The 23,729-nt window shown below is 39.9% G+C and overlaps 1 protein-coding gene across 4 annotated transcripts; it reads left to right on the top strand.

The window, feature by feature from the left end:
- The first annotated feature begins 359 nt into the window (after window positions 1–359).
- Window positions 360–21,556, top strand: tjp3 (tight junction protein 3). Of its 4 annotated transcripts, none has more exons than XM_055052362.1 (30): window positions 360–481; window positions 7,648–7,704; window positions 8,147–8,271; window positions 8,375–8,477; window positions 8,963–9,251; window positions 9,340–9,443; window positions 9,553–9,742; window positions 9,854–9,929; window positions 10,007–10,107; window positions 10,326–10,410; window positions 10,655–10,834; window positions 10,995–11,098; window positions 11,937–12,021; window positions 12,708–12,784; window positions 12,884–12,983; window positions 14,049–14,134; window positions 14,229–14,301; window positions 15,169–15,239; window positions 15,353–15,416; window positions 15,519–15,675; window positions 15,758–15,866; window positions 15,942–16,161; window positions 16,942–17,147; window positions 17,251–17,346; window positions 17,461–17,534; window positions 17,637–17,847; window positions 17,962–18,062; window positions 19,710–20,285; window positions 20,908–20,966; window positions 21,058–21,556. In XM_055052362.1, exons 2-30 carry the CDS (start codon window positions 7,657–7,659, stop codon window positions 21,185–21,187), a joined length of 3,900 nt encoding a protein of 1,299 aa, XP_054908337.1. In that variant the 5' UTR covers window positions 360–481; window positions 7,648–7,656; the 3' UTR covers window positions 21,188–21,556. The 4 variants fall into 4 exon arrangements, with proteins under 4 accessions (XP_054908337.1, XP_054908318.1, XP_054908328.1 ...); XM_055052343.1 differs by lacking the exon at window positions 360–481 and adding an exon at window positions 3,189–3,720; XM_055052353.1 differs by lacking the exon at window positions 360–481 and adding an exon at window positions 5,230–5,491.
- The last annotated feature ends 2,173 nt before the right edge of the window (window positions 21,557–23,729 follow it).

Here is a 23,729-nt window from a genome sequence, read left to right on the forward strand (position 1 = left end):
ACACACAGATTTTAAGTTGTGTTTCATAAAAACTCAAGTACTACAACTACTAATACTACCACTAATAATACTACTACTAATACCAATAATAATAATAATTATTATTATAATGATAGAAGTGAACTTCACAGCCATTCAGACCTTTAGATAACCTGTTTTCTTCTTTAAAACAGAAACAGACGCATAATGATGTTTTATTAACGTGATTGCAGTCAAAGGTCCTGCCTTATAAAATTTAAGCCCAGTGTTTAATCTGTTTCCGGAAACCTGTCTTTTTACGGCCAGTAAACTACGTCATGACATCGCGAAACTCAGCGTCCAGTCAGGCCACGCCTCGCCCTCACCTGAGCGCAGGAAGATTTGAGGCAAACTTTTAACAAGAAACCGAACAGCCACTGGGAGAAACCGACGCCGCGGAGGAGACTTGTGCCCGGAGCTCAGGACTTTGCTTGAGAAAGAGAAAGACGGCGGAAAGAAACAGGTTTGTCATTTTAAATGGTGTTTCACAAGCTTTTTGTGTTTGTTTCAAGAAAAACCCAAAGGAGACTCGAGCGCTAAAGAAACAGGTGATTTCTGTCGTCGCAGATTAAAGGCTCGTTATCTTAACGACCCTTTAATGTCGCAGGTGTCTCGACGCTTTGAAGTCGAGCAGGTGTCTTGTGTTTTTCAGCTCTGACAAAGTCCAACCTGGACAAGACAATGTTGAAAAGATTTTCCAATTTCAGTTTTTCCTTCCCAAATTATTAGTTAATTTGTTTGTGCGGGTTCAACCCCGGTGCGGTTGAGTCGGACATTTGGTTGGAGCTGATGCGGGTGGGTTTAGTGGAGCCCCGCTGCAGCTCTGCGTGTTGACTGACAGCCAGCTGCAGGCCCAGCTCTCCTCCTCACCCCTCTTCCTTTCCTTTCCTCCCCTCGCCTTACTGGTTCTGCCACATGTGCAGGTTTCTACCTGCCTGCCGCAGAGTTTCGCAATAGTTTCGGCTACATTCCCAAAGTGCTGCGTCTTCCTCTGCCTCCATCCGGACCAGAGTCTGGATCCGATTCAATGATTGTTTCTGGAAACATCGCTGGGAATAAAGAGGATTCTGCGTTTGGATAAAATTGCCTGCTGAAATTTGACTTAATATTAAAACGAAAAATCATATATATATATTTTTAAAGCATAATAATTTGACATGAAATCAGAATTAGATTAGCTCAAGACTTTTTGGCTCTGGCTGATGGTGTCTTTCAATTGATATGCAACATAAACTTATTGACTATTCAAACACATTGAACACAATATATAAAATGTACAAATATAAACATGTATGTGTGAATATTGCTGCTTTGTGTCAATACTTCTTTCTTTTAGGAGTGTCATAGCTGTCAAGTCTGGGTATTTAAGTGAAACAGAAATGACAGCAGGGAGTGAAATCAATGTTGAAACATACTGATTTAAAATGAGTGTAGCCGATTTATTGTTTTTAGGATTTTTGCCTTGCAGCATCAGTCCTACGTTTGAATCAGTTCTAGTGTCACTTTGGATCTTTATTTGGTTAATCTACTTGGTCTCAATGCATTTCTCCACTTATTCTAGTTTTCTCACCCACTGGTTGATGGAGAGAGATGGCTTCCTGGTAGGATGGATGGAGAAGAATGCTACATATATGCAGTGTGGGTTAATACAGTGAGAGTAGCATTTAAATTTAATAACCAATTCAAGAATAGGAAAAAACATTATATTTTAGAAAAAACATTTAATCCCAATCTTATTTCAATTTAAAGGATGTTGCCTGATCAGTTTAATAAATGAATATTATTACATTAATTCTACAAGGTTTCTATATAACAAAGCTTGAAAAATACAGACATTTCAATCAAATGTAAATGTTTATACATTTCAAAGTGGTTGGAATATGGTTTAGAGTTTGCATTAAAGGCTGTGAGGCATAAGAATTAAGATTTTTTTATTTATCTTTGCTGCATTTTTAGAGTAAATGAACTTATTCAAAATTTCCTGGCAAATACCGACTTTAATTTGCTTTTTGGTGCTTTTGTTTCGTTGACGGTTGAACCTCACAGTTTAAAGTTTTGTTTTTGGGGGGTTTGTTTGCTCTGTAAGAATAACTACAACATCTCAAACCATTTCTTTGGTAATATTCTTTTGAATATGATCCAAAACATTGATTTTTGTCTTGAAGTACCTCCCATTAGTTTTTTTTTTTTTATGTATTTGACTGATCAATCGCCTCTCGGAGCTGATCAAGGGGAAATGATCTGATTGATTTGTGCATATCTACAGTAATTTCAAGACCTGCTAACCACTATAAAGGCCTGTGTAAAGCAGTCCAGGTAGCTGGAGAAACGAGTGTTTACTCTGCTGCCAGTGTTTCCTTCTGTGAAGTTCCCACTTCACAGAAGAAAGTGGAAGCTGAAATGTCCTGTTCTGTGTAATTACAGCCACTCTGTAAACCTCTGGAGTGTTTGTGGTGGATCGGTGTGTATTTACACAGAGGTCTTGCTTTCCCTCACTGCCCACTAACAGGCCAGTCACAGCCCGATCTCTCTCGGAACACTTCATCTCTAATGCTTCAGAAGGTTTTTATTTTGTTAGCTTTTTTATGATGACGATAAATTCATAAACAAACTAAATTCATAAACAAACTGTTGTTTTCCATGTCTTGAGTTGAACTCTTGGCTAGTGTCTAGAGAGAGAGCAGGTAGTTTGCATGTTGGATGTTCAGCAGGAGTGCCTCCATGGCTCAGAAAGAAAACCTACGATCCTCTGAGTGATTCTGCTGCTGGACAAACCAGGGATAAGTAATTGCATGTCTGGTTTAAGTCAGAGAACTAGCTCGTCTTACTTTCTTCACCTCGGATTAATAACTCACTTGCACTAATGTTTGCCTCAAGCGGTCACACCTAGCCGATCCCGCGCCATGTTCCTGCACCTGCTATGTTGCCAATACACAACCAACACATTGTGTTGTCATAAACGCAGCTCTTCTGAATAGGGAACTAGCAGGTCGTTCTCTGTACCTTTATTTCCCCCCCTCTGATGTAGGTTAGGGACAGGTCAGTGTGGCTTTAAAGAGGCAGGGTGCTGATATTCAGACAGCACCACCTCGACGGCACTCCCACGCCCCGGGGCGTGGATAAACGCTAACCACGAAGCAGAGATAACATCAAAGCTCGCTGTTGCCACGGTGCCATTTCCTGGTCCTGAGACACAACAGAGCCACTGTAGGAACCCAGGAAACCCAACTCCAGGCCAGAGGATCTATATTGTAGCAAACAGCCCGTCAATTATTAACAGACCACTGGTCTCATTCCTCTGTTGTAACCATGGCTCCCAGCAGACTGAAACTCGGCCAGCAGCTTGGGACCAGCAGCCGCTGAAAAGTTGACCAGGATGCCCACGCAGTGCTGACACTGGGAGCAAGTGGACCTGTTTGGCTCTAGAGAGGGAATTTAGACCGGACTGGCCGACGCATGTGGATTATTTGATGGAAGAAACTGAGAAGAGATTTTCAGTTTTTAATTTCTTCACTTTTGAGTGTCTTTGCATCCTGGCATCAGTAACCAGGTTCTCCTCCGACCTTCACAAAGTGGGGATAATTACATAGAGGAGCAGACGACCGCCGCGCTGCTTTCATCATGAAACTGACGCAGCGTTTCAAACTGCTGAAGCACTTCGGGTCTGTACCCCCGGAGCCGCCACCGCTGCTGGAGGTGCCTGTAAGTGAATGGATCGCTCCAAATGTTAGAAACATAACATCTGATCAGGTCGGTTTGTAGTCGAGGAACAAAACGGGGATTTAAAACTAAAAGTATCTTCCAGTCTACTAATCCGATCAAGTGCATCTACTATTTATTTTTAGGGTTATTTTAAGAAGATACAGCTTTTAGTGTTTGTTAAAATTAGAAAGTGTAATTTATCACAGTTGTGATAAACTGCATCATGAACATGTTTAAATCTAATCATAAACTTGACAAAAGTAAATGACGACTGCTGTGTTTTTCTAAAAGTACAAATTCAAATCCATGGGAGAAATTGCTTCCTACATTTGCATTCTAAGCAAGCTGCACCCACAGCGATGCCGCAGCGTTTCACAACCAAAACCCATGATGCCGTTGTGATTAAATATCGGTTTAAATGCTGAAACCCAAACATGAGAATGTGACACAATTGTTACCAGACTGAAAATATATAAATCATTTGAATTATCAAGCTCTCAGCTAAATTTTGTGGTAAACAAGTTATTTACAGCCTGGTGAATGCAGAGGAAAACCTCCACAACAATTGTAAACTAATAACTTGACATTATTTTAAAAGTTACAACTTTCAGCTTTCTTTCAGTTGCATTTTGTTTCTATAATTCACTCAGCCTGGAACAATTATGCAAGCTTAGCCCTCTGGAGGAAAATTGAATTTTAAATTTGTAAAGAACACTTAACCCTGAAATAGGAAGATAATTTAAATATTCAAAATAAAATATGACAACCAAAAATAATCGATAAAACGAACATGAAAATCACACAGAACAGAAACTATAAATAAAATGGATGATGTAAACCAAAATGGAAAAGATCAAGCTCGTTATAATTTATCATGTGATTAATTACTTAGTTGCAACAAACTTGAACATTATCTTTTATTTTTAAAAATTCATATTTCTATTACTGCAAAAAAAAAAAATTAACAGTAGAGTTATTGTTAAAAAAAACAAACAATATAACATGGATGTTGACTATCCTTTTTTGCCAAAAGCATTGCCAAAAAACAACTTTGTCTTCCTTTATATAAATATAGTATCCTTCTTTCAGCCAGCTGACAATCAGTGCACAGCAATAGGTGGGGGAAGGAGGAAATCTACATTATTTCACACTTCAGCCAGAGAAAGCTCTTATCATTTCAAAGCAATAAGACAGAAACCATCAGCAGTTTTGAAGCAGGAACTTTTTTTTTTTAAGATACCTGAATGTTGGTAACCAATTCTGGTGAAGTTTTAATAGCTATTCAAGTCCTCCTCAGGATTAATGCTCTGATTACAGTAGCTGTCTCAGTTAAAGTTGTTTCACTGATCTCATATCAGACTGTTGAGGTTAAAGGCGGCGCCGCTCCACCTTAAATTGCTCTCTCCCTAAAAAGCTCTACTGAGACCTAGAGAGTAGGCAAAGGCTCCAGGGGGAGGAGCGCTCTCCAGGTGAGGTCTCTGAAATCCTTCCCCGTTCGCTTGCTGGGAGAGGCAGAGAACTGCTGGTCATATTACAGATAATTTCAGCGGGAGGATCAGGTTTCTGCTGGACTGCAGACTCCGTCCACACACAAGTGAATCTGAGGGCGAGGCTCTGCAGCCGGACGGCTGCAAGTCCCGAGCGTCTCGTGCGTTTTGTCAGCAGATGGAACGTGAAGAGCGAGCTGCTTCTTGAGAGCATGGGGCCGCAGGTGTTTGGTTCAGGTTAGAAACCCCAGTGGAAAATGGAAGTAAGGTTCAAGGATCACATGGTGAGTGGAGGAGGTGGAAAACAAACACGGTGATGTTAGAAGGGCTTCTAAAAATTGGGATTAAAAGTGAATAGAAAATATGTTTGATTCATTAGCTAAAGAGGAAAAGTTATTTTTTCAATCATTCTTTTATTTTTATAAAACATCAGGATATGTTGGATTATTGTTGAACTTTTAGATTTATGTGTTTTGCTAATTTTACTCCTATTGCAGAGATGTGTGATTTAAGATGAACAAAGCGTGCTCTGTTTCTGTACTTTCTTATATATTTTTAACTTTTCTGGATTTCTGACAGACAAACCGTGTTGAGCTTATTGATAAAGTTGGTTTTATTTTAAGCAGAGGACAGTGATAAAACGCAGCCTGGATTTAAACTTCAGTAGTTCTGCTGTAAATGTAGGTCTGCTCAGCAGTCGCCTTGGCCTCCTTTCCGCTCCTCTCAGTAGGAGATTTATGCTCTGTTTGTGTTTGCTCTTTGCTCCTTCTCTGATTTTTACAGAGGGTCATTCCTAATTCATTTTCCAAGGTACTTTTTCTTAGGGATGGGCTGAACAAGCCGTTCTGAGACTCCCTGGAGAAACATTTTGACCTTTAAATGAGCTTTCATCAGGAGAATGAAGCTAATGAACTACGATAAAACCACAGAATCAAACTGTATCATGGTCAGGTTATTTTCAGACAGTAGCCTGGCATGAAATCAGGTCACATTCAGCTTTTATTTAGATGATCCTCACAGTTGATGATTAACGTAGTCAGTCGCCCACCTGTCCAAAGGTCAGACTCTGCTGATCCTTCAGCATTTGGTAATTATCATAAGCATAACCTCTGGTTAGGTGAGTATGCTAAATTCATGCAGGGCCTTTCACATGTATGAATCCCAAAATTGTTTCACTTTGACATAAAAATGTAAACATGTTTGACACCTAAAATAAACATAAAACTACTGGATAAGTGAAATTTTTTCTTCTATTTCAAACCTGTTTTTGATTCATCGATGGCGAGTATCTTGCTTTACCTGTTTTTATGTAACAAGCATCTTCCTCCGTTTACTTGGGGACAAATTACCTCACATTCAGCTTGTGCTTTGTTTGGCCTGTTTGGGAAAATGCAAATCATTTGAGGCATTTCACCTCGCTTGTCCAGGATGTTGAAGTCCATTGTTCTCATTATTGGAAAGCTGCTGCTTCCCAACAAAAATTACTGGACAGAAATGGACATGTTGCAATTTATTATCGCTGAGCACAGAATACATGTTGCTTTGAACTGCCTAGACCCAAACAAGTGCTTGCAAATGATTCAAGTACCATAGATTGTGACATATAACCTGAAATTATTTAAAAGTTAAACTTGTGGTAAGATGAAGTTATTAGGAAACAACAACTAAGTGGTTTTAATTCCAAAATGGCAGATGAAACAATTTTTTCAATAAAACTTTGTTGCTGAAATGGAAATGATGACTTTTTTCTGTGATCTGGATTAGAGCTCATTATCTGGATCTGTAAATACTTCAGTTATTATTGATATTTGCCATATTAACCAATGTGCAGCCCTGTCACAGAGGCTCTGGTGTTTTTAAAAGTAATGAATGCTTGCATAAACCAACAAAAGTTTTAGCTGTGGAGGAGATCAAATGTTATTCTACGGTGGCTGTTTACATAGTCAGACACAGAAATAAGCTGCGTTACTGAGACGTAGTGAAACTGTAAATGGATGGTCATCAAGCCGATTGCACAAGTTCCAGCAATTGTTTTCTATCTATGATTGCCAAACTTTTCTTATGTTTTGGTTAGAATAAAACTTAAATCTGATTTAATTTTTTTTGTAAATGACTCCACATTAGTAATACTGAAAGACTCGGAGATCAGGACGTTAGTTTTATTTTTTATGTTGTTTTATTGGTTTGAAAAGCCTGTTGTCCAGTAGTGCATACATACATGAACATAGCAGGTAACTCCTCCTCCTAACCGGTCAGGCAGGATTGAAACAGGTGTGAGCACGTTCATATCGGGTTGAGGCGAACAAACAGCCTTTCTGTTCTGAAGCTCGACTGTCCGCCGCGTGAGGTCCGGCATTACGTGACTGAATTAACTGCTCATGTTTTCATTTAGCAAGTTATTCATGTAATTTTTGTGTGCGTGTTATTTTTGTCTTTTCAGAAACCAGGCATGGATGAGTTAACGATATGGGAGCAGCACACGGTAACACTAAACAAAGTAAGCGCCTGTTTTTGTCATCCTGATGAAGAATCGTTGATAAATGAGGGGAAAAAACATGAATGAGTATGAAAAATGTTTTGCTGCTGTGCTTTCATGCTGTTTGGTTTTTGGCTACTTCTGTGGAAACAAGCAGGCTGTGGTTTCGGTGTTTGTCAAGGCCGTTGCGAGGAACTCTGGGGTCTAAGGTGGACCGCGCTTCAGACATTTAGCTTCCCAGCAGGAATTCAGAGAGACACGCCCTGCTGCGCCCCGCAGCACCAACTGGCTCGTCACCATCCTGGCACTGGAATGTGCTCCTTCTCTCTCTATCGCTACGCTCTATCTCCCACTTAGCCTGCATTTCTTCCCTCTCATTTTGCTGCATTCCTTCTCTGCCTTTAATGTGCTTTGTGTAATTTTCTCCTTATCTCAGTCCTCCCTCTTTATCTCTTCATGGCAGGACTCAAAGGTGGGTTTTGGTTTTGCTCTATCCGGAGGGAAGGACAAGGCTCACCCAGACACCGGCGACACAGCTGTGGTGGTGTCGGATGTTTTGCCTAATGGACCGGCCATGGGACGCCTCTAGTAGGTTTCTCCTTTTGACAAGTATTTTTTCATAAAACAAAAAAGTGTTTATCAAACTACAGAAACAGGCTTATATGTGGCTTATTGTGCTTTTGTTTTGTAGCCACAAAGACCAAATTGTCATGGTCAATGGAGTTTCGATGGAAAATGTTCACTCCAACTACACCATTCAGGTCCTCAAGTCATGTGGCAAGATGGCAAACATTGTAAGTAATTACAGAGGCAAAAAGTAAAACGGCTGCTAGACCAGTCATGACAAATTTAGCTGGACGATAAATTGTCCCAGAACTTATTGGGATAAACTATAATGGTTTTTTTAAAGTAATACAATAGCAATAATGTGTCACATTATAACCACAATCCTCAGTTTATCTCAAGATTTTAAGTGATTCAAATAACTTAAAATCTACAAAGTGGTGCAGAAACTGAAAGCATAGTCTCATACCTCCAAATAAAACTCTACACAGTTGATATCATTAGTAATTTAAACCCAATATAAAAGCCACTGCTCTGTAAAGGCTGCAGAACATTAGTGAATAATTGGCATCATAAAGGTCAGAGAGGAAGCAGAGTTTAGTTATAAAACAATATCTCATAGTTTGAACATCTCACACTGTGACAAAATGTTAATAACCTGCCGATGCTCACAGGTTGACCTCCTCTTTACATTTCTGACCTTTCTGTTCCGCAGACAGTGAAACGGCCTCGAAAGATCCAGATCCCAGCCACCTCCAGGCCGACGAGGGCCGCCTCTCAGTCCAACCTGCTGGATCAAGATCCGCCAAGACGAGCGCGCCGCTTCTCAGACGGCAGCGACAACAGGGACGGCGGACGCTACAACACCCGCCGCAGCCCCTCGCCTCAGCGCAACGGGCATGCTGGCACGCTGCCGCTGATGTCCGGATACAAGAAGCTGCCGCAGAACCACGCTCCAGACAAACCGATCAAAACCACGCTGGTTAAAAAGAGAGCCACAGACGGTAGGAGCACCAGTTGAAAATGCATATTGAGGTTGTTTTAGTACCAAAACAATCTTGGTTCTTTAAATCGATAAATTCTGTTTTGCAGAGTATGGACTGAAGCTGGGAAGTCAGATATTTATAAAGCACATGACCGACAGCGGCCTGGCTGCCAAGGAAGGCACACTGCAAGAAGGAGACCTAATACTAAAGGTGAAGATTTCTGAATGCTGCGTACAGATTGGTTGGAAAAGCATGAAAACTTCCCCCATCTACTATGAAGGATCTGACCACTGCTTTCTATTGATCCATGTTGAAATAGATCAACGGCATGACGACAGAGAACCTTTCCCTCCTGGAGACCAAGCACCTGGTGGAGAAGAGCAGGGGCAAGCTGACCATGACGGTCCTCAGAGACGACCGCAAGTTCCTGGTCACCATCCCGGAGGTGGACGACAGCCCCCGAAACAGCGAGGACGAGCTGCGCAAGGGCAGCAGCTCAGAGCTGGAGGGTAAGAGTTACTCAGAGCTGGAGGGTAAATCTGAAAGAGTTTGGGCTCATCATCTCTGCATGCAGCTTGTCTGGGTAACTTTAATCAGAACTGCTTCCTGTGACCGATCAGACATTTCAGACATTGAAGAGGACCTCGCGCCTCGCCGGGTATCACGTCAACACACCCGAGAGAAACGAACACGCAGGTACAGACCATACCATTTCTTACATTTTCTTTCATTCGTTAGTTCTGATTTTAACTTGTTTAATATTTTTAACCCAGAACGAGAGCTGAGCCTCCAGCCAGAGACAAGTCCAGGGATTCATCGCCTGCACGCTCCACACTGACCCGGCCTGCTCCGAAAACTTACGCCCTCCGCAGAGGTACATCCTCCAGAAAATTAGTTTCCTTTCAAAAATACACATTTCATTGTTGCAATAAATACGATTATCTGGAAATCAAACAACTTTTGAGCTAAATGAGTTGAGCTGTATGCAAGTTAGTTTTTAGGACCACCAACTAAACAAATCAAAAGTAGGCAGTAAGTTGAAATACATTTATTGTCATTGTTGTTTCTAAATGTAAATAATTTTCTTGTCAGCTCCATCCGACTCCGAATCGGACCGCAGCACTTCTCCTCCTGCCAGGAGAGAGATTCCAGTAATGAAGGACTCCAGCAAATACAAGTCAGTTCATTTAGGTTGAAATTTATTTCTGACATGTACTTTGAAGTTAGACTTTCACTGACATTCACTTTTTAAGTTCCTTCTTGAACAGATGTTATTTTTAAATGTATATTTGTAATATTTTGGCTTTATCTACAAGCTGATTCATAATTCTTCTAAAGTGTGTCTTTATCAGCTTCCTGTACAGTAAAGAGATCAACATGCTTACTGTGAAGACTTTAATGATGTTTGTCTCTTCTTGCAGACCTCTTCCAGGATTGGCCGCCCTCCCAAACCCACGATCTTCTCCTGTGCAGAACTGGACCTTAACCCGTCCCTCCTCCTCCTCCTCAAAGCCACGCAAGCCGGTGTCCGAGTCCGACTCTGACCGCAGCGCCTCCCCACCTCCACGCAGAGAGAGCGGCCTCCCAGACACCAGATACAAGTACGGACTGTTTTAATTCACTGAGAGATTTGAAGCGCTTGTGTGTTGAAAAATTTAGATAACCAAATCAAATAGTGAACATAAGGAAATAGGTGACTCTTTTAAATGTATATTTTAAAAAAAATCAATTATCCCCATCTTCTTTGCATTGTTTCTGCAGATCTCTTTCTGATCTTCCCCATATTAGTCTGAAATCCTCCCCCGTCACAGTTCGCCAAGAGCCTCCAAGAAGAGTCAACTCCCCTGTGAGGATCCCACCCCCAGGTCTGTATAAACACACACACACACACACACACACACACACACACACACACACACACACACACACACACACACACACACACACACACACACACACACACACACACACACACACACACACACAATAATCCAGCTCAACACCTCCCTGACAATATTTACTCCAGCTATGTGTTTAAAATAAAGTGTTATAAGGAATGGCCAAGTACACAAGTGCTTATCACCTCTATGAGTGTTTCACTAGTTCCTTTAAATAAATACACATTAACTTTAAAGGATTAGCTCCCTAGTTGTCAGTACACAATGAAAACATTATAATTAGAATAATAATTTACAAAAAAAAAGGCACACAACTGCCTTGAATGTTAATCTTTTACTGACATTTTAGATTATAAACCAAAACAAAGTAATGCATTATAGTGAAACAGAAAATGAAGCATGATGTAAAAACACTGTTCAGTAACGAAACTGAAAAAATGTCTAATGCATTTCTGTTTAAACCCTCTGAGTCATTAGTTTCCCCAACTTGCCCACAGCATGATACCGTCTCCACCTTGTTGCATATTTTATTTTGTTATTTTGTTCAGAGATTCTTGGTAGTCTTTTTTTTTTTTTTTTGCATGTACGTCAAAAATTCAAGAAAAAAAACATTATAATTTTCCTTCCAGTTCATAAATATGCACTACTTTATCAATCAAGCTCTTAAATCCAAATAAACTGGAGTTGCAACAACACAAAATGTAAAAGGACTTCATGCAATGTGAGCATGTTTGCAGAGCTCTGTTAGGCTACTTTTGGTTTAGCGTGTAATAAGAGTTATTCAGTACGTTCTCCTCGTTTCCAGATTCTGATTCTGAGTCGGACAGCACGTCGGCGCCTCCTCAGAGGCACAGCACTTCGTACAGCCAGGACTCCATCAGCAGATACAGGTACAGATGATGGTCCTCCAAAACCCAAACCTGAAACTCTGCAAGAGTTCACGAAGCGGACACTGGCCAGACTTCACGGCTCTCCCTCTCTTACCCTTAGCTAATCACAAACTGTCGTTTGATTTTGACAATTGAAGTAGCCTTCTCTGGGGGTTTTTGTTTTGTTTTGTTTTTGTTTTTTTGTGTGCGTTTATTCGTTTGCTTATTCTGGACCTTTTTTTTTTTTTTTGCTTGATTTTATTTTTCAACTGTGTATCACTTGTGTTTACAACTTTTGTTAACTAATAATAAAATGAATAAAAGTGGCTTTGCAGAACATGTATGTGGCTGTATTGATCAGAGTACTTATCAATGAAGCAGCGCTGCTCCAATAAACCGATCATTCACCTGAAAATCTGCATGTTTCAAAGCATGATGTTTAAAATGAGGTTAGTTCAGATATTTACTGGCCCCGAGGCTTTATCTACCACATGATTAAAATGGATCATTTTGATTGGTCACAAAGCAGTTGACCTTCACACAGAGAGCTCACCTCACAGGGTAATAAGGTGAATATTTACCACTTAAGTCTCAGATTATTATCAATATAGCCACGGGTCCCCCCTCGTCAAACATAACTGAGATTTGTTGTCTTCCTCCTCCCTCACTCCCACCTCCCTCTTTTTCTTTTTTTGTTTCTCTTCCAGGACCTTGCCGGAGGTTTCTCTGCAGCCTCGCGTCGAGCCGCCTCAATGGAGCGAAACCACCAAACTGCCAAAGAAAGGTCAGCATGGAAAAACCTTCTCAGTTTTGTTTTTGTTTTTTTGCAGATTGCATAAAGTAGCTCTGCAACCAAATTCCATATATTCACTGACTTTTACAGCGAACTCGGACGCCGAGTCAGATGCCAGCGATGCATCCGCCCCCCATAAGGACTCCTCAGGGGGCAGAAAGTCAAACACAGCCAAGGGGTCGAGACGCAGGTGAGATACAGCTCACACTCTCAGGTGGGCTTCATCTACTTTCTACAATGTCTAATCTATCAAGCACTAGGTTCCTGCACCAAACAGCTTTCATAAGATGGCACTTTTGTATAAACAAAGCCTTCCAAAACAATTAACTTGACAGTTCCTCGAAGAAACTAAATTTAACTTTAACTGTTGACGGTAAACCTGAGCAGGTGGACAGTCAGATCCCCCACAGGGGCCTGCAAAGGTATCAATACCTGTTGTACTTATTTATGCTTGTAATATACACCAGTGTATTTTAATAATATTTCAAAATTCCTAAAAGTGATATTCAATCCATTATCACTAAATAAAATGTATTATTATTAAATTGAAATTTTTTTTTAGAACTGGCTTGAAAAATCTGCTATTACAGATTCTAGTGAAAGTATCCAGAAACTTGATCCTAGAACAAAAATACCAATATTTTGTCTTATATTTTAGATTTTCAGCTTCAAACACCATTTCAGACTTTTATTTGATTTTTAAGTAAAACTAACACAGGAGCGTTTAACCTAATTTATGTACACTTATAGAACCAAGAAGGTACATTTCTTGAAGCAGAAGAAACAAGAACATTTGGTTCTTGTCATCTGTCATCACTCTTTTTTTTTATTTATTTTTTTTTTTATTATTGTTATTGAAGAAACTGCACACACCGGTACACATGATACGGCTTCCTGTTCCTGTTGCACCACATTACGTTTCAGCTGCCGAGAATCCAAAATGCACCAGGATTACGTCACTCCATCGTCCAAACAAATTGTTCCTGTTCTAAACTAGTCTTTGTTGCTAAATACATCTGTCAACATATATTTATTAGCGGTATCCAAATCTTTTTGACATAAAGCAAAGTGGATCAGAGAGAGATTATATCTGGCTCGCATAATGATACTCCAGTTGATCTGTATTTGTCATCTTGGTTATGTTAAATTTCTGCCCAGTCTTCAGAAGCTGAAGCACAACTAATGAATATTTTAAGCAGACTAATTTCTCTTCCACAGTTTTTATGTTACTGACAAATAAGTTTCTTTTTGTTAGAGTTCTGTCTAAGAAAGCAACTTCACTCGCTGCAAGGAGGGAGCCTTCACGTCGAGTCAAATCCCCCGCCAGGCCGCCTCCAGATGGTGGGTTTACTCCTTAATGTTGAGCTCTTGTCGTTTTTGACCAGGCAAACCGTGAAAGCAGTCGCTGACCAAAGCCTTTTTGTTTCTCCGTCAGAGTCCTCAGAGTCAGATGAGCTTTCACATCTCAGGAGGTCTGGCAGCTCCGAGCGAGAGCAGGACCACCGCAGGTAACGCACAAATACCTGGACTAATTAAACTAAAACTGGATTGTTTTGTTTTTTAATCATCAGATATACCTAAAATGTGTCACCTCTTTTTAAACAAGTTAAAGTGGACGAATCAGAAACATACCTATTATTTTCTTCACTGATTTTAATAGATTTGATATTCTAGTGAGTTTGACACATTTTATTGAATGGATTTTTAATTATTTTTATGCTTTAAAAGAATATAACACAGCAATATATTAACTAACTTAATACAAAAGGTGGCTTTTAACAGACCCAGATTAAACCCATTCTGTTCATTTAACCCATTTTATTTTTACAGTAAAATAAAATTAGAATTTGGAAGTAAATATAACTTTTATTTGAAGTTATATAACAGGTTCTCAGTTCAATTAATTTAATCAATAAAAATCAAATCACTCCATTCATACATTGAGTCCTTTAATTTGCACTCACCTTAATGTAAGTTGGACAGATTTATAAAAGGTTATAATGGATTACTTGGTGTCCTAATTGTTAAAAAAAAAAAAGTGCAGATAATTTAGAAAATGTGATAATTGTTTTTCTAAATCAAATATGCCAGTTTTTTCTTGTACCTCTTAAAAAATACAAATTACAAAACAAAAATTGCCCTATATTTCAACTCTCGTTAGGATGCTGATTTAGGTTTTATTTTGTTCAATTAATCTTTTTCTTTCGAAGTTAATCCATCTTCTCTGAAATCCTCTGTGATTTAATTAATCTTGTTTTCTCCAACCTCTTTATCAGCCATCAAATTAATATTAAACTACGTGACATATGTGTTTGAATCAAATAAAAAAGCTGCAGGAGTGCGATTGGAGAATAAAGATCTGTTTTTGACTGCAGTGTTCCTCGTGCTGCAAACGGAGCTGGCACCGTCCGGTCTGGGATTTCAGTGAATAACCCTCAGCTCTACTGTAAGCCTCCAGATGAGAAAGTTTAACAGTAAAATTTATTAACATTCTTTAATTTTTTTATCGTTCCATCCATGGAAGCAGCTAAACTGCGATGTTTTCGATTTCTCTTGCAGCCAAACCTGCAGAGGAGCCTCTTTATTTTCTACCTCCTGACTCTTACCCATCGTCTAATCCTGAGTGAGAAATGTATTCTTAACGAAATCCATCTGTGTTTAAACTTTATAAAAATAATTCTAGCGATCTGATCTGTTTGGCGCGTCATTCTTTTGTTTTCTGTAGGTACAGCTCTGACGTAAACACAGTGAGGTTTGTCAAGGGGCGCAGTTTGGGCCTCAGGCTGGTCGGAGGCAACGATGTCGGGATCTTTGTGGGCGGAGTTCAGCCAAACAGCCCGGCATATGAGGAGGGAATGAAGGAGGGAGACCAGATCCTCAAGGTAACCTGCTCTGAGTTGCTTACGCTTTTGTTTGGCGATTTAATCGGCTTTGAAACTGAATAAAGTCTTTGTTTATTTTCAGGTAAATAATGTTGATTTTGCCCATTTTACGCGAGAGGAAGCCGCCAACCACCTCCTCAATCTGCCAGCGGGAGAGCGAGTGGAACTGTGCACCCAGAAAAAGATGGACCGTAAGTGTGGAGCGCAGCTAAACATGATATAATTTACTTTTAGTGTTTGTTAGTCCTAACTTCTACTGTCTTCAGTTTACAAGAAGATCATCAAGTCCAACCTGGGGGACAACTTCTACGTCCGGACGCACTTTGACCACGAGGCAGATAACCCCAAGGGTCTGAGCTTCACCAGAGGAGAGGTGTTCAGGGTCCTGGATACCATGTTCACTGGGAAGATCGGCAACTGGCTTGCTGTCCGCATGGGGAACGACCTGCATGAGATGGATAAAGGAACCATCCCCAACCAGGAGCGGTGAGGAAACACGATTTATTCCTCCTTAAGCTCTTTGACATGCAGCCACATTACAACCTCAAACTTCATTTCATTTGGGTTTTATGTGATAAACCAACACAAGTAAAGCAAGACTGAAAACAAAGGCACTATTTAGTAGTTTTTTTTTTTTGCAAATAAAAAGTTGAATAGTGTGGCATGAAATTTCAATCAACCACAATTTTTTTACTCTTACCACAAAATCTGTTGGAGTTAGGTATTGACTTTGACTAGGCCATTTTAACACGAACAGTTTTGATCTAAGCCAGCTGGGTCAAACTCATTTTTATGAACATTATCAAAAGACAAATTGTGGCAAGATGTATAAACAAAAGTGAACTGTTAAAATATTATAACTGTTTCTGCATTCAATGAGTTCTTCTTAAAGCTAAATAATATTTATTATCCTTTCACACTGATATAATTTGGTAGGGCAGAAAAACTACACATATGATATCTTACTTGAGCTGTGGTTCTCTGTAGCTCCTCCAGAGATGCATTCAGTCTCTTAACAGCTTTTCTGATTATTGTTCTTCTTCCCTGATTCTCAGTTCAGGTGCATTTCCATGCTTTGATCTTTCCATTTTCCCAGCTTTTTGCCACCAAAAAAAGTTACAATTCAAGCCGTATTTTTCTTCCACTCGATGTCATATGAAGTTTCATTAAAGACGCTGAAACCGGAGGGCGTAATGTGGCAAAATGCGAAGAGATTTTGTGAAGATGGACTGATTAAGATTTTCTTCCAACAATCGCCTCCCGCAGGGCAGAGAAGCTGGCCACCATCGAGCGAACGCAGCGGTCCACTGGAGAAAGGCAGGGAACCGGCCCGAGAGCAGAGTTCTGGAAACTGCGAGGACTTCGTGGAAACAAGAAGAACGAGAAGAACAACAGACGAACTCGGGAAGACCTGCTGCAGCTCACCATTCAGGGCAAATTCCCGGCCTACGAGAGGGTCCTGCTCAGGGAAGGTGGGCACTGGTCTCTCACACGCAAACACGTGGACACCGTTAGTTCAGAAAGTCGCATGCGGTTCAGTTTTAAAGCAACAGATTGGTTGTTTTTTTTTACCAGCTAATTTCAAACGACCAATTGTCATCCTGGGACCCCTGAATGACATCGCCATGGAGAAGCTGGTCCATGAGATGCCTGATGAATATGAGGTGGCAGGTCAGTTTCTGCTCATTGTTTGACCGTTTCTAACCTTTCTCATGAATAACAGAAAGGCGTTGCACACATTGAGGTTTGCTCCTGATTATTATTTGTGTTGAACTTTATTTTCAGAGATGGTTCCACGGAGCGGAGACACTAGCTCCACCGTCATTAAACTGGACACTGTTAGGAGAATAGCAGAGAAGGTGAGAAGAAAACATGAAAATTCAACTTTAAATGCTTTATTTTTCAACAGTAGAAACGTTTGGTTTCCCATGTCTTCTTCTGAATTATTTGTTTTCTCTCAGGACAAGCACCCCCTGCTGGACATCACTCCCACTGCAGTGGAGCGGCTGAACTACATCCAGTACCACCCGATGGTGTTGTTCTTAGACCCCCACAGCCGCAAAGACGTCAAAGCCATGAGGCACAAGTACAACCCCGACTCCAACAAGAGCTCCAGACGCCTCTACTCCCAGGCCGTCAAGATGAGGAAACACGCCAACCACCTGTTCGCAGGTATGCCTCGTGTTAGACGTTTAAATGCAAGATGCATTCGTAGGGACAGAAGTGATTTCCTCTCACTTGTGACTCAGCAATGTTCACGGTATTTCTCCTGGTTTTGCCCTTCAGCTCGGATAGACCTGCAGCCCGGCTCCCACAAGTGGTACGACTCTCTGAAGGAGAGCATCCGGCACCAGCAATCCAAACCTGTCTGGGTGTCAGAGGTCACGGTATGTCACGCTGCTCTTCCTCTCCACACTCCTTACACAAGAAAACTCTGAAGTATTTCAATTTCAGTCAAAAACTTTGAACTAAAAATTAGAACCAGGAAATTGGCTAAATTATGAGATAATAACTTTCCTGATTCTATTTCTGTTATTTTAAATGAGTAAAAGCTTGCATTAAGATTAGGAGAGTTGGATTTTAATAGACAAGTTGAGCCAAACCAACCCAAAAATGAACGAGTTTCACTATAACTTTGTAATAAATTCCAATACTTAACGATTCTTTGATTAAAAATCATAGGTGGATTGATTACCCCACATTTTTACTCAAGTAAAAGTAAAAACCATCTGAGAAAGTTACACTCAAGAGTGAAGAATATTTCATAAACAGGCTACTTAAGTACAGAGTAACTGATGTTAATATCAAATCTAATATTTTTAAATGTTATTTTCAGTTTACATGACTCATATTTATGAGAGTACTCATAAATTGTTTTCAATATAAATGATCCAAACCAATGTGCTGCAACCAGGAAGGTCATTTGTGAACCCAATAATCCGAACAAACAGCCTTTTGTTCAGTAAAACAATATTTAATATTTTCAAACAGGACATTTCTCTCACTGTCAAATGACATGAACAAGAACTAATACCAGCATTTTTCTAAAAATAGGTTAAAAAGACATTTGAAGAGGAACACAAAATAAATACAAAGTAATCCTGTGACAGATTGGTGGCTTGTCCACCAATCACCCAATGGCTGCATGAAAAGCAAGTAGATGCAGTAAATAAAGGGAAAATACATAAAAACATATTTATCTGAGGATTTTCTAAGGTGAATGCTTGTGTTACTTATACCAGTGAAGTATTATTTATCCCTTCAACCACATGTGTTCTTAAAATAAAGCTCTGCAGTCCTGGATAGACTGCTGCTCTGCAGTCCTGGATAGACTGCTGCTCTTAGCTCAACAACCCATAAGCTTCTAGGCTGAAGTGGACTTTTAAAACTTCTCCAAATCTCTTTGACTCTTAGATTTTTTTTGGACATTCATCTCCTTTTTGTACATAAGGTGATACCATTGAGCAATCTGTGGTGTTTGTCTAAACAACATTCTGATGCCTTTAAGCTCTTTCTGAATTTTGTCTGTCCTACAATAATAGCAATGCCAGTTTGATGATCGTCATTATCAAACGTTGACTCAGTTTGCACCAACGTCAGTTTGCATGCGATTTGTTTACATCCTGACGTTTGCACATGTTGACCACATCTTCACTGTGGTTACACACACTTGTGTGTTCAAGGCGTTTCTCAAGCCAGGTTGTTTGTTTTGAAGAAGGAAGGTGACTTCATGACTTTAATTTTTATAAATTGTGCCTGTCGAAAAGAAAACAAGGACAAATCTTAAACTGACTGAAGTGAGGCACTAGTTTAAGAATCACACAGTGGGGGAATTTGTTTTTTCTATCAAATACCCAAAATCATGTCTAGTCTTACTGTCAAATACATTTAAAAATATGTATGTTATAACCTGCATGCTACACAGTTTGAATAACACACAACAGATTTAGTTAGGGGGCGCTGTGGTGCAATTTTAAAGTTCTTCCTGTTCAGCTTCACTTAAAACCTCTCCACTCATGTTCTCTTGTGTCCAGCTGGAGAGCGGAGGGGTGCAGGACTTGGATGCTCTGGACCCAAACCAGATGGACTACCTGAGCGCTGCCAGCGATCTGGAGGACACAGACGGAGAGGCCATCACCGACGGAGAGGCATACACAGACAACGAGGACCTTGAGGAGGCCTATCCAGGTCAGGAAGCAGCCAGGCTCCCACAAACCTCCAGGGGACCCGGAGCTGCTCTGGCCCGATCATCCGAACCCGCCTTAGAGTACGACACTCCGGCCGCTGATGAAGAGGCTGGTGACTACGGCTATTTCAACAGAGAAGTCCCACCGTTGATGCATGTGCCGGAGCCCAGGTCAGCCCGCCCGGACTACAGCCCACCCCGGAGCCCTGCTGAGCAGGAAGAGCCGTCTCAACGCAGCTTTACAGACTCTGACTTTGACGGTCTCGATGTAGACGAACCCAACACTCTCTCAGACGGACCGCCAGACTTTGTAGCCCCCGACCCATCAAATCGACAATCGGTACGCGAACCATCGTATGCCAAGGAGCAGCCGGAGAGCTTCCAACCTGCCCCTCTGTCTGCTATTGAGGAGAGACTGGAGCAGGTTTGTCCAAACAGAAACTTGAGTTTTATTTATTAAAGTCAATCTATGGTAGTTTAGAATTGTTATGGTTGTTACAATATTTGAGAAACAGTTTAACTCTCCACTACCTTCTTACTGGAATCAAATATGGAATAAGAAAGTAAAGACCTATGTAAAGGAAAAAAAACAATTTACAAAGTTATTATGGTCTTAAACACTCACTGAGAGCATGAAGTTCCCATTTAGTTTGGGACTTTTTTGGTTTTCTTGAATTTTTATTTTTCTATAAAATGGTATTAGACAAAATATGGCTTCAATATTTAAATTTATTCTGGATTTTGTCTAATCCACACAGGGTTAAAATTAAAAAATATAGGCACAAATATATATATACACTTCACTAATATTTGGAAAATGTATCTTTGAACGAGCTTCTGGAACAATAGTGGCTGAATATTGTAGCCTAGAAAAGTGTAAAAAGTGCAATTAAATTGAAAATAAATCAAATTCCCTGTGAAGTATTGCTGTTCCTTGACTAGAGTGCGTTGCTGTTTTTGCAGAATTTCAACACAACAAAGCAAACTTTTATGATGAAAGTTGAATCTGTTCTAGTTTTAAATGTGTTTTTCTCTCTCTGCTCCAGACGCGTGCGGCAGAACCACAGACCCAGCCTGAGGAAAAGAAAGGCCCGCCGTACATCGTGTAAGTCCCGACTCCCTCTCTGTGGGATTCATTGATTAAAACGAGACTGATCCACTCTGACTCTTCGCCGCTCTGCCCGTCACCTCCTCAGGTTGGCCCATCACCAAGCAGTCCAGTACAGACGCACACAGATCCAAGGCAGCGACAGCTCCGACGAGGACGAGTTTGACGAGGAGGAAGAGGCCGACGATATTGAATGGGGTCCAGCAACTGAACTCTAGATACTCAGAGGATTAAAGCTGCCGACAGCGAATCCAGGACAGACAGAAACTATTTCACTCCTTTAACTTGTTTTCTTAGATTGTTAGTTTCTCTAAAGAGGGCGATGTTGTTCAAGGTATGACAAATCACCAAAAACATTTTAGATCAAAGTGCCTGTTTTTTTTTTCCTTTTGATATTTATTATGTTAAAATTACTTAAAGCAACTCAGTCTTTTTTAACTGCTGTAATGTACAAATTCTAGTTTTTTTTTAGAAATCATTCAGCAATGTTAACCTTCCCCCAACCTACCCTTGAGACCAATTAAGAAACCAGTTTTTAAACCTTTTCTACAATAAAGTGTTTTAATAAAGTGTTTTTTCCGATTTCACAGTGAGTTTATGAAGTCTTTTAAGTGTAAGACGCAACCATGATCACTGCGGATGATGTCCACAGTACATTTTGTAATAAGGACAAATATGTGACAAAAAAAAATCTTTAAAACCAGAGATCATCCTGCTGCAGCAAAAAGGACAACTTGACATGAATGACTTTCCTCCAACTAAAGCGAAGAAAAACCCTGGAATATAAATATTATCTCTGCAACCCCTTTCAAATGTGACTGGATGCTTTGCATACATGGAGCTTGTTCATAAGAAGAGAGTCAGAAAGTTGAAAGAAAAACCGCAAATGATTCACTTGCACTTTTAGATTTAATAAAGTAAAACTTGTTATAACTAAGCATTGGTTACTTAGCTTCTTCGGTTTAGTTTTCCACAAGTCTGCAAAAATATTGCTTATTTTTCAGCTTGACAGATGAGCTGAAAAGTGCATAACATTCTGCATTAACAGTAAAAAGACAGGTTTTGTCTATTTCTTGGCCTTTACAGTCACTTGCTTATGTTGCACTAGAAGGGCCAGGACTCTGAAACGATTATTTAAACATTTTATTTAGCAGAAAGAACCAGACTTCCTGAGCGGGTCACTCTCTGAAGCTTTTTAACTTGATGACTTTCTTCCGGCAATAATCCGTCTTTACTGCCAATATTTAAATTATTCTGCTAATACGACTGGCTTCTTTTAGTATTATGACTGCATTCTTGTATTTGCAAATAATAATCTCCTAGCTTGGCCATAAAACTCCGTCATATTTGCTTTACTGACCTGCTGCAGATTTCCTTTTCACTGTTAAACTTCATCTCTCCTCGATGACGGCTATATTTCAAACGCGCGCGCTTGTCGCCTGTTGATTAGTTTGAGCACTGCTGCCACCTAGCGACCGGAGGCTTGTTTGTCATTTAAACTTGAATAAAGTCCTGCTTCTCGCGCCCCCCTGACATTTCCCACTATTTGAGAAGTATTGATGATGAACAGGAATATTTGACTGATTTGGGTCTTTTGATTATGCATAATTTTTTTTTTATTTCCAAGCAAAATATAAATAAATAAATGGATTTTATTTAATACAGAAGTTTAAAATTACATGTAGCTAAATATATGTATGCCCTCACTAATATTTGGCTAAATGTTCATTTGCAATTGACAAAGAGACAAAACATTTTGTAGGCGTCAACATGCATTAGAGTTAAATCTGGCTGTACATCAGACTAATCATCTGAAACAGTGCCAGAAATTGCCCAATTTATAAGCTCAAACATTAAATTAAATGATAATGATAGGAATAGAGGTCAAATATCCAGGCAAAACTACAGCAGACATAATGGGGTGGATTTAAGTACAGTTAATGCCAGAAGTTTATATACAACAAATAAAATACACTAAAGTATTTTATTCTCATTTGAAATTAAAGCAAACCAAGCTTCTCTTGTTTTGAGTTAATCACCCAAAGTATGTTGCTTTGCTAAATACTACAATAACAGAGAGAATACAGTATTAGGAGATTTATTTCATACCAATACATTTCAATATTTGACAGCATTGAATTTGAATTCAACTTGGGTCAAATGTTTTTGGTTTTCCTTCAGCGACTCAATAGTTTACTTGATTCTAACTGAACTAAAACAAAGGAAGTTTGGTCTGATTTAACTTCAGGAAGAAAAAAAAATACATACCCGTCTTTTTTTTCTGTGTATGTAAACTTCTGGTTTCAACTACATCCAATAAAGTGGTGCACCAAATGCTTGCTTTAAATGTCAGAGGTGTTTTCTGTTGCCTTATGAGTTCACCTCGAAAAAGGAACTGTTCCAGTCTTCTATTAAAAGACTAAGTTCAATATGAGATTCGTGTCGATGATGACAAGATGTGCATTTCTAACTAAAAATGCAGTTGTAGTTTAACACATCGATGCTTCACCTGCCATGTTAAAGCCCCGTAGTGACATGCGGCGAGGTTCATAGCGAGTCTGCACGTAGCTGCGCTGATGCAGAGAGCGAGAAAGAAGTGGTTTCGAGTTTACTTTAATAGTTTCTATTGGAGTAAAGGGAGAAATGCTGGAGGGCAAAAAGAAACTGATGTATATATAACATTCCGTGAAAATGGAATAAAAACCATTCTGCACAGAATGGTGGGACTTTTTCCAATCATATTAAGAAAAAGGCACCAGT

The sequence above is a fragment of the Poeciliopsis prolifica genome, unplaced genomic scaffold, assembly GCF_027474105.1.
Source record: "Poeciliopsis prolifica strain line A6 unplaced genomic scaffold, Auburn_PproV2 SCAFFOLD002, whole genome shotgun sequence".
NCBI classification, from domain to species: Eukaryota; Metazoa; Chordata; class Actinopteri; order Cyprinodontiformes; family Poeciliidae; genus Poeciliopsis; species Poeciliopsis prolifica.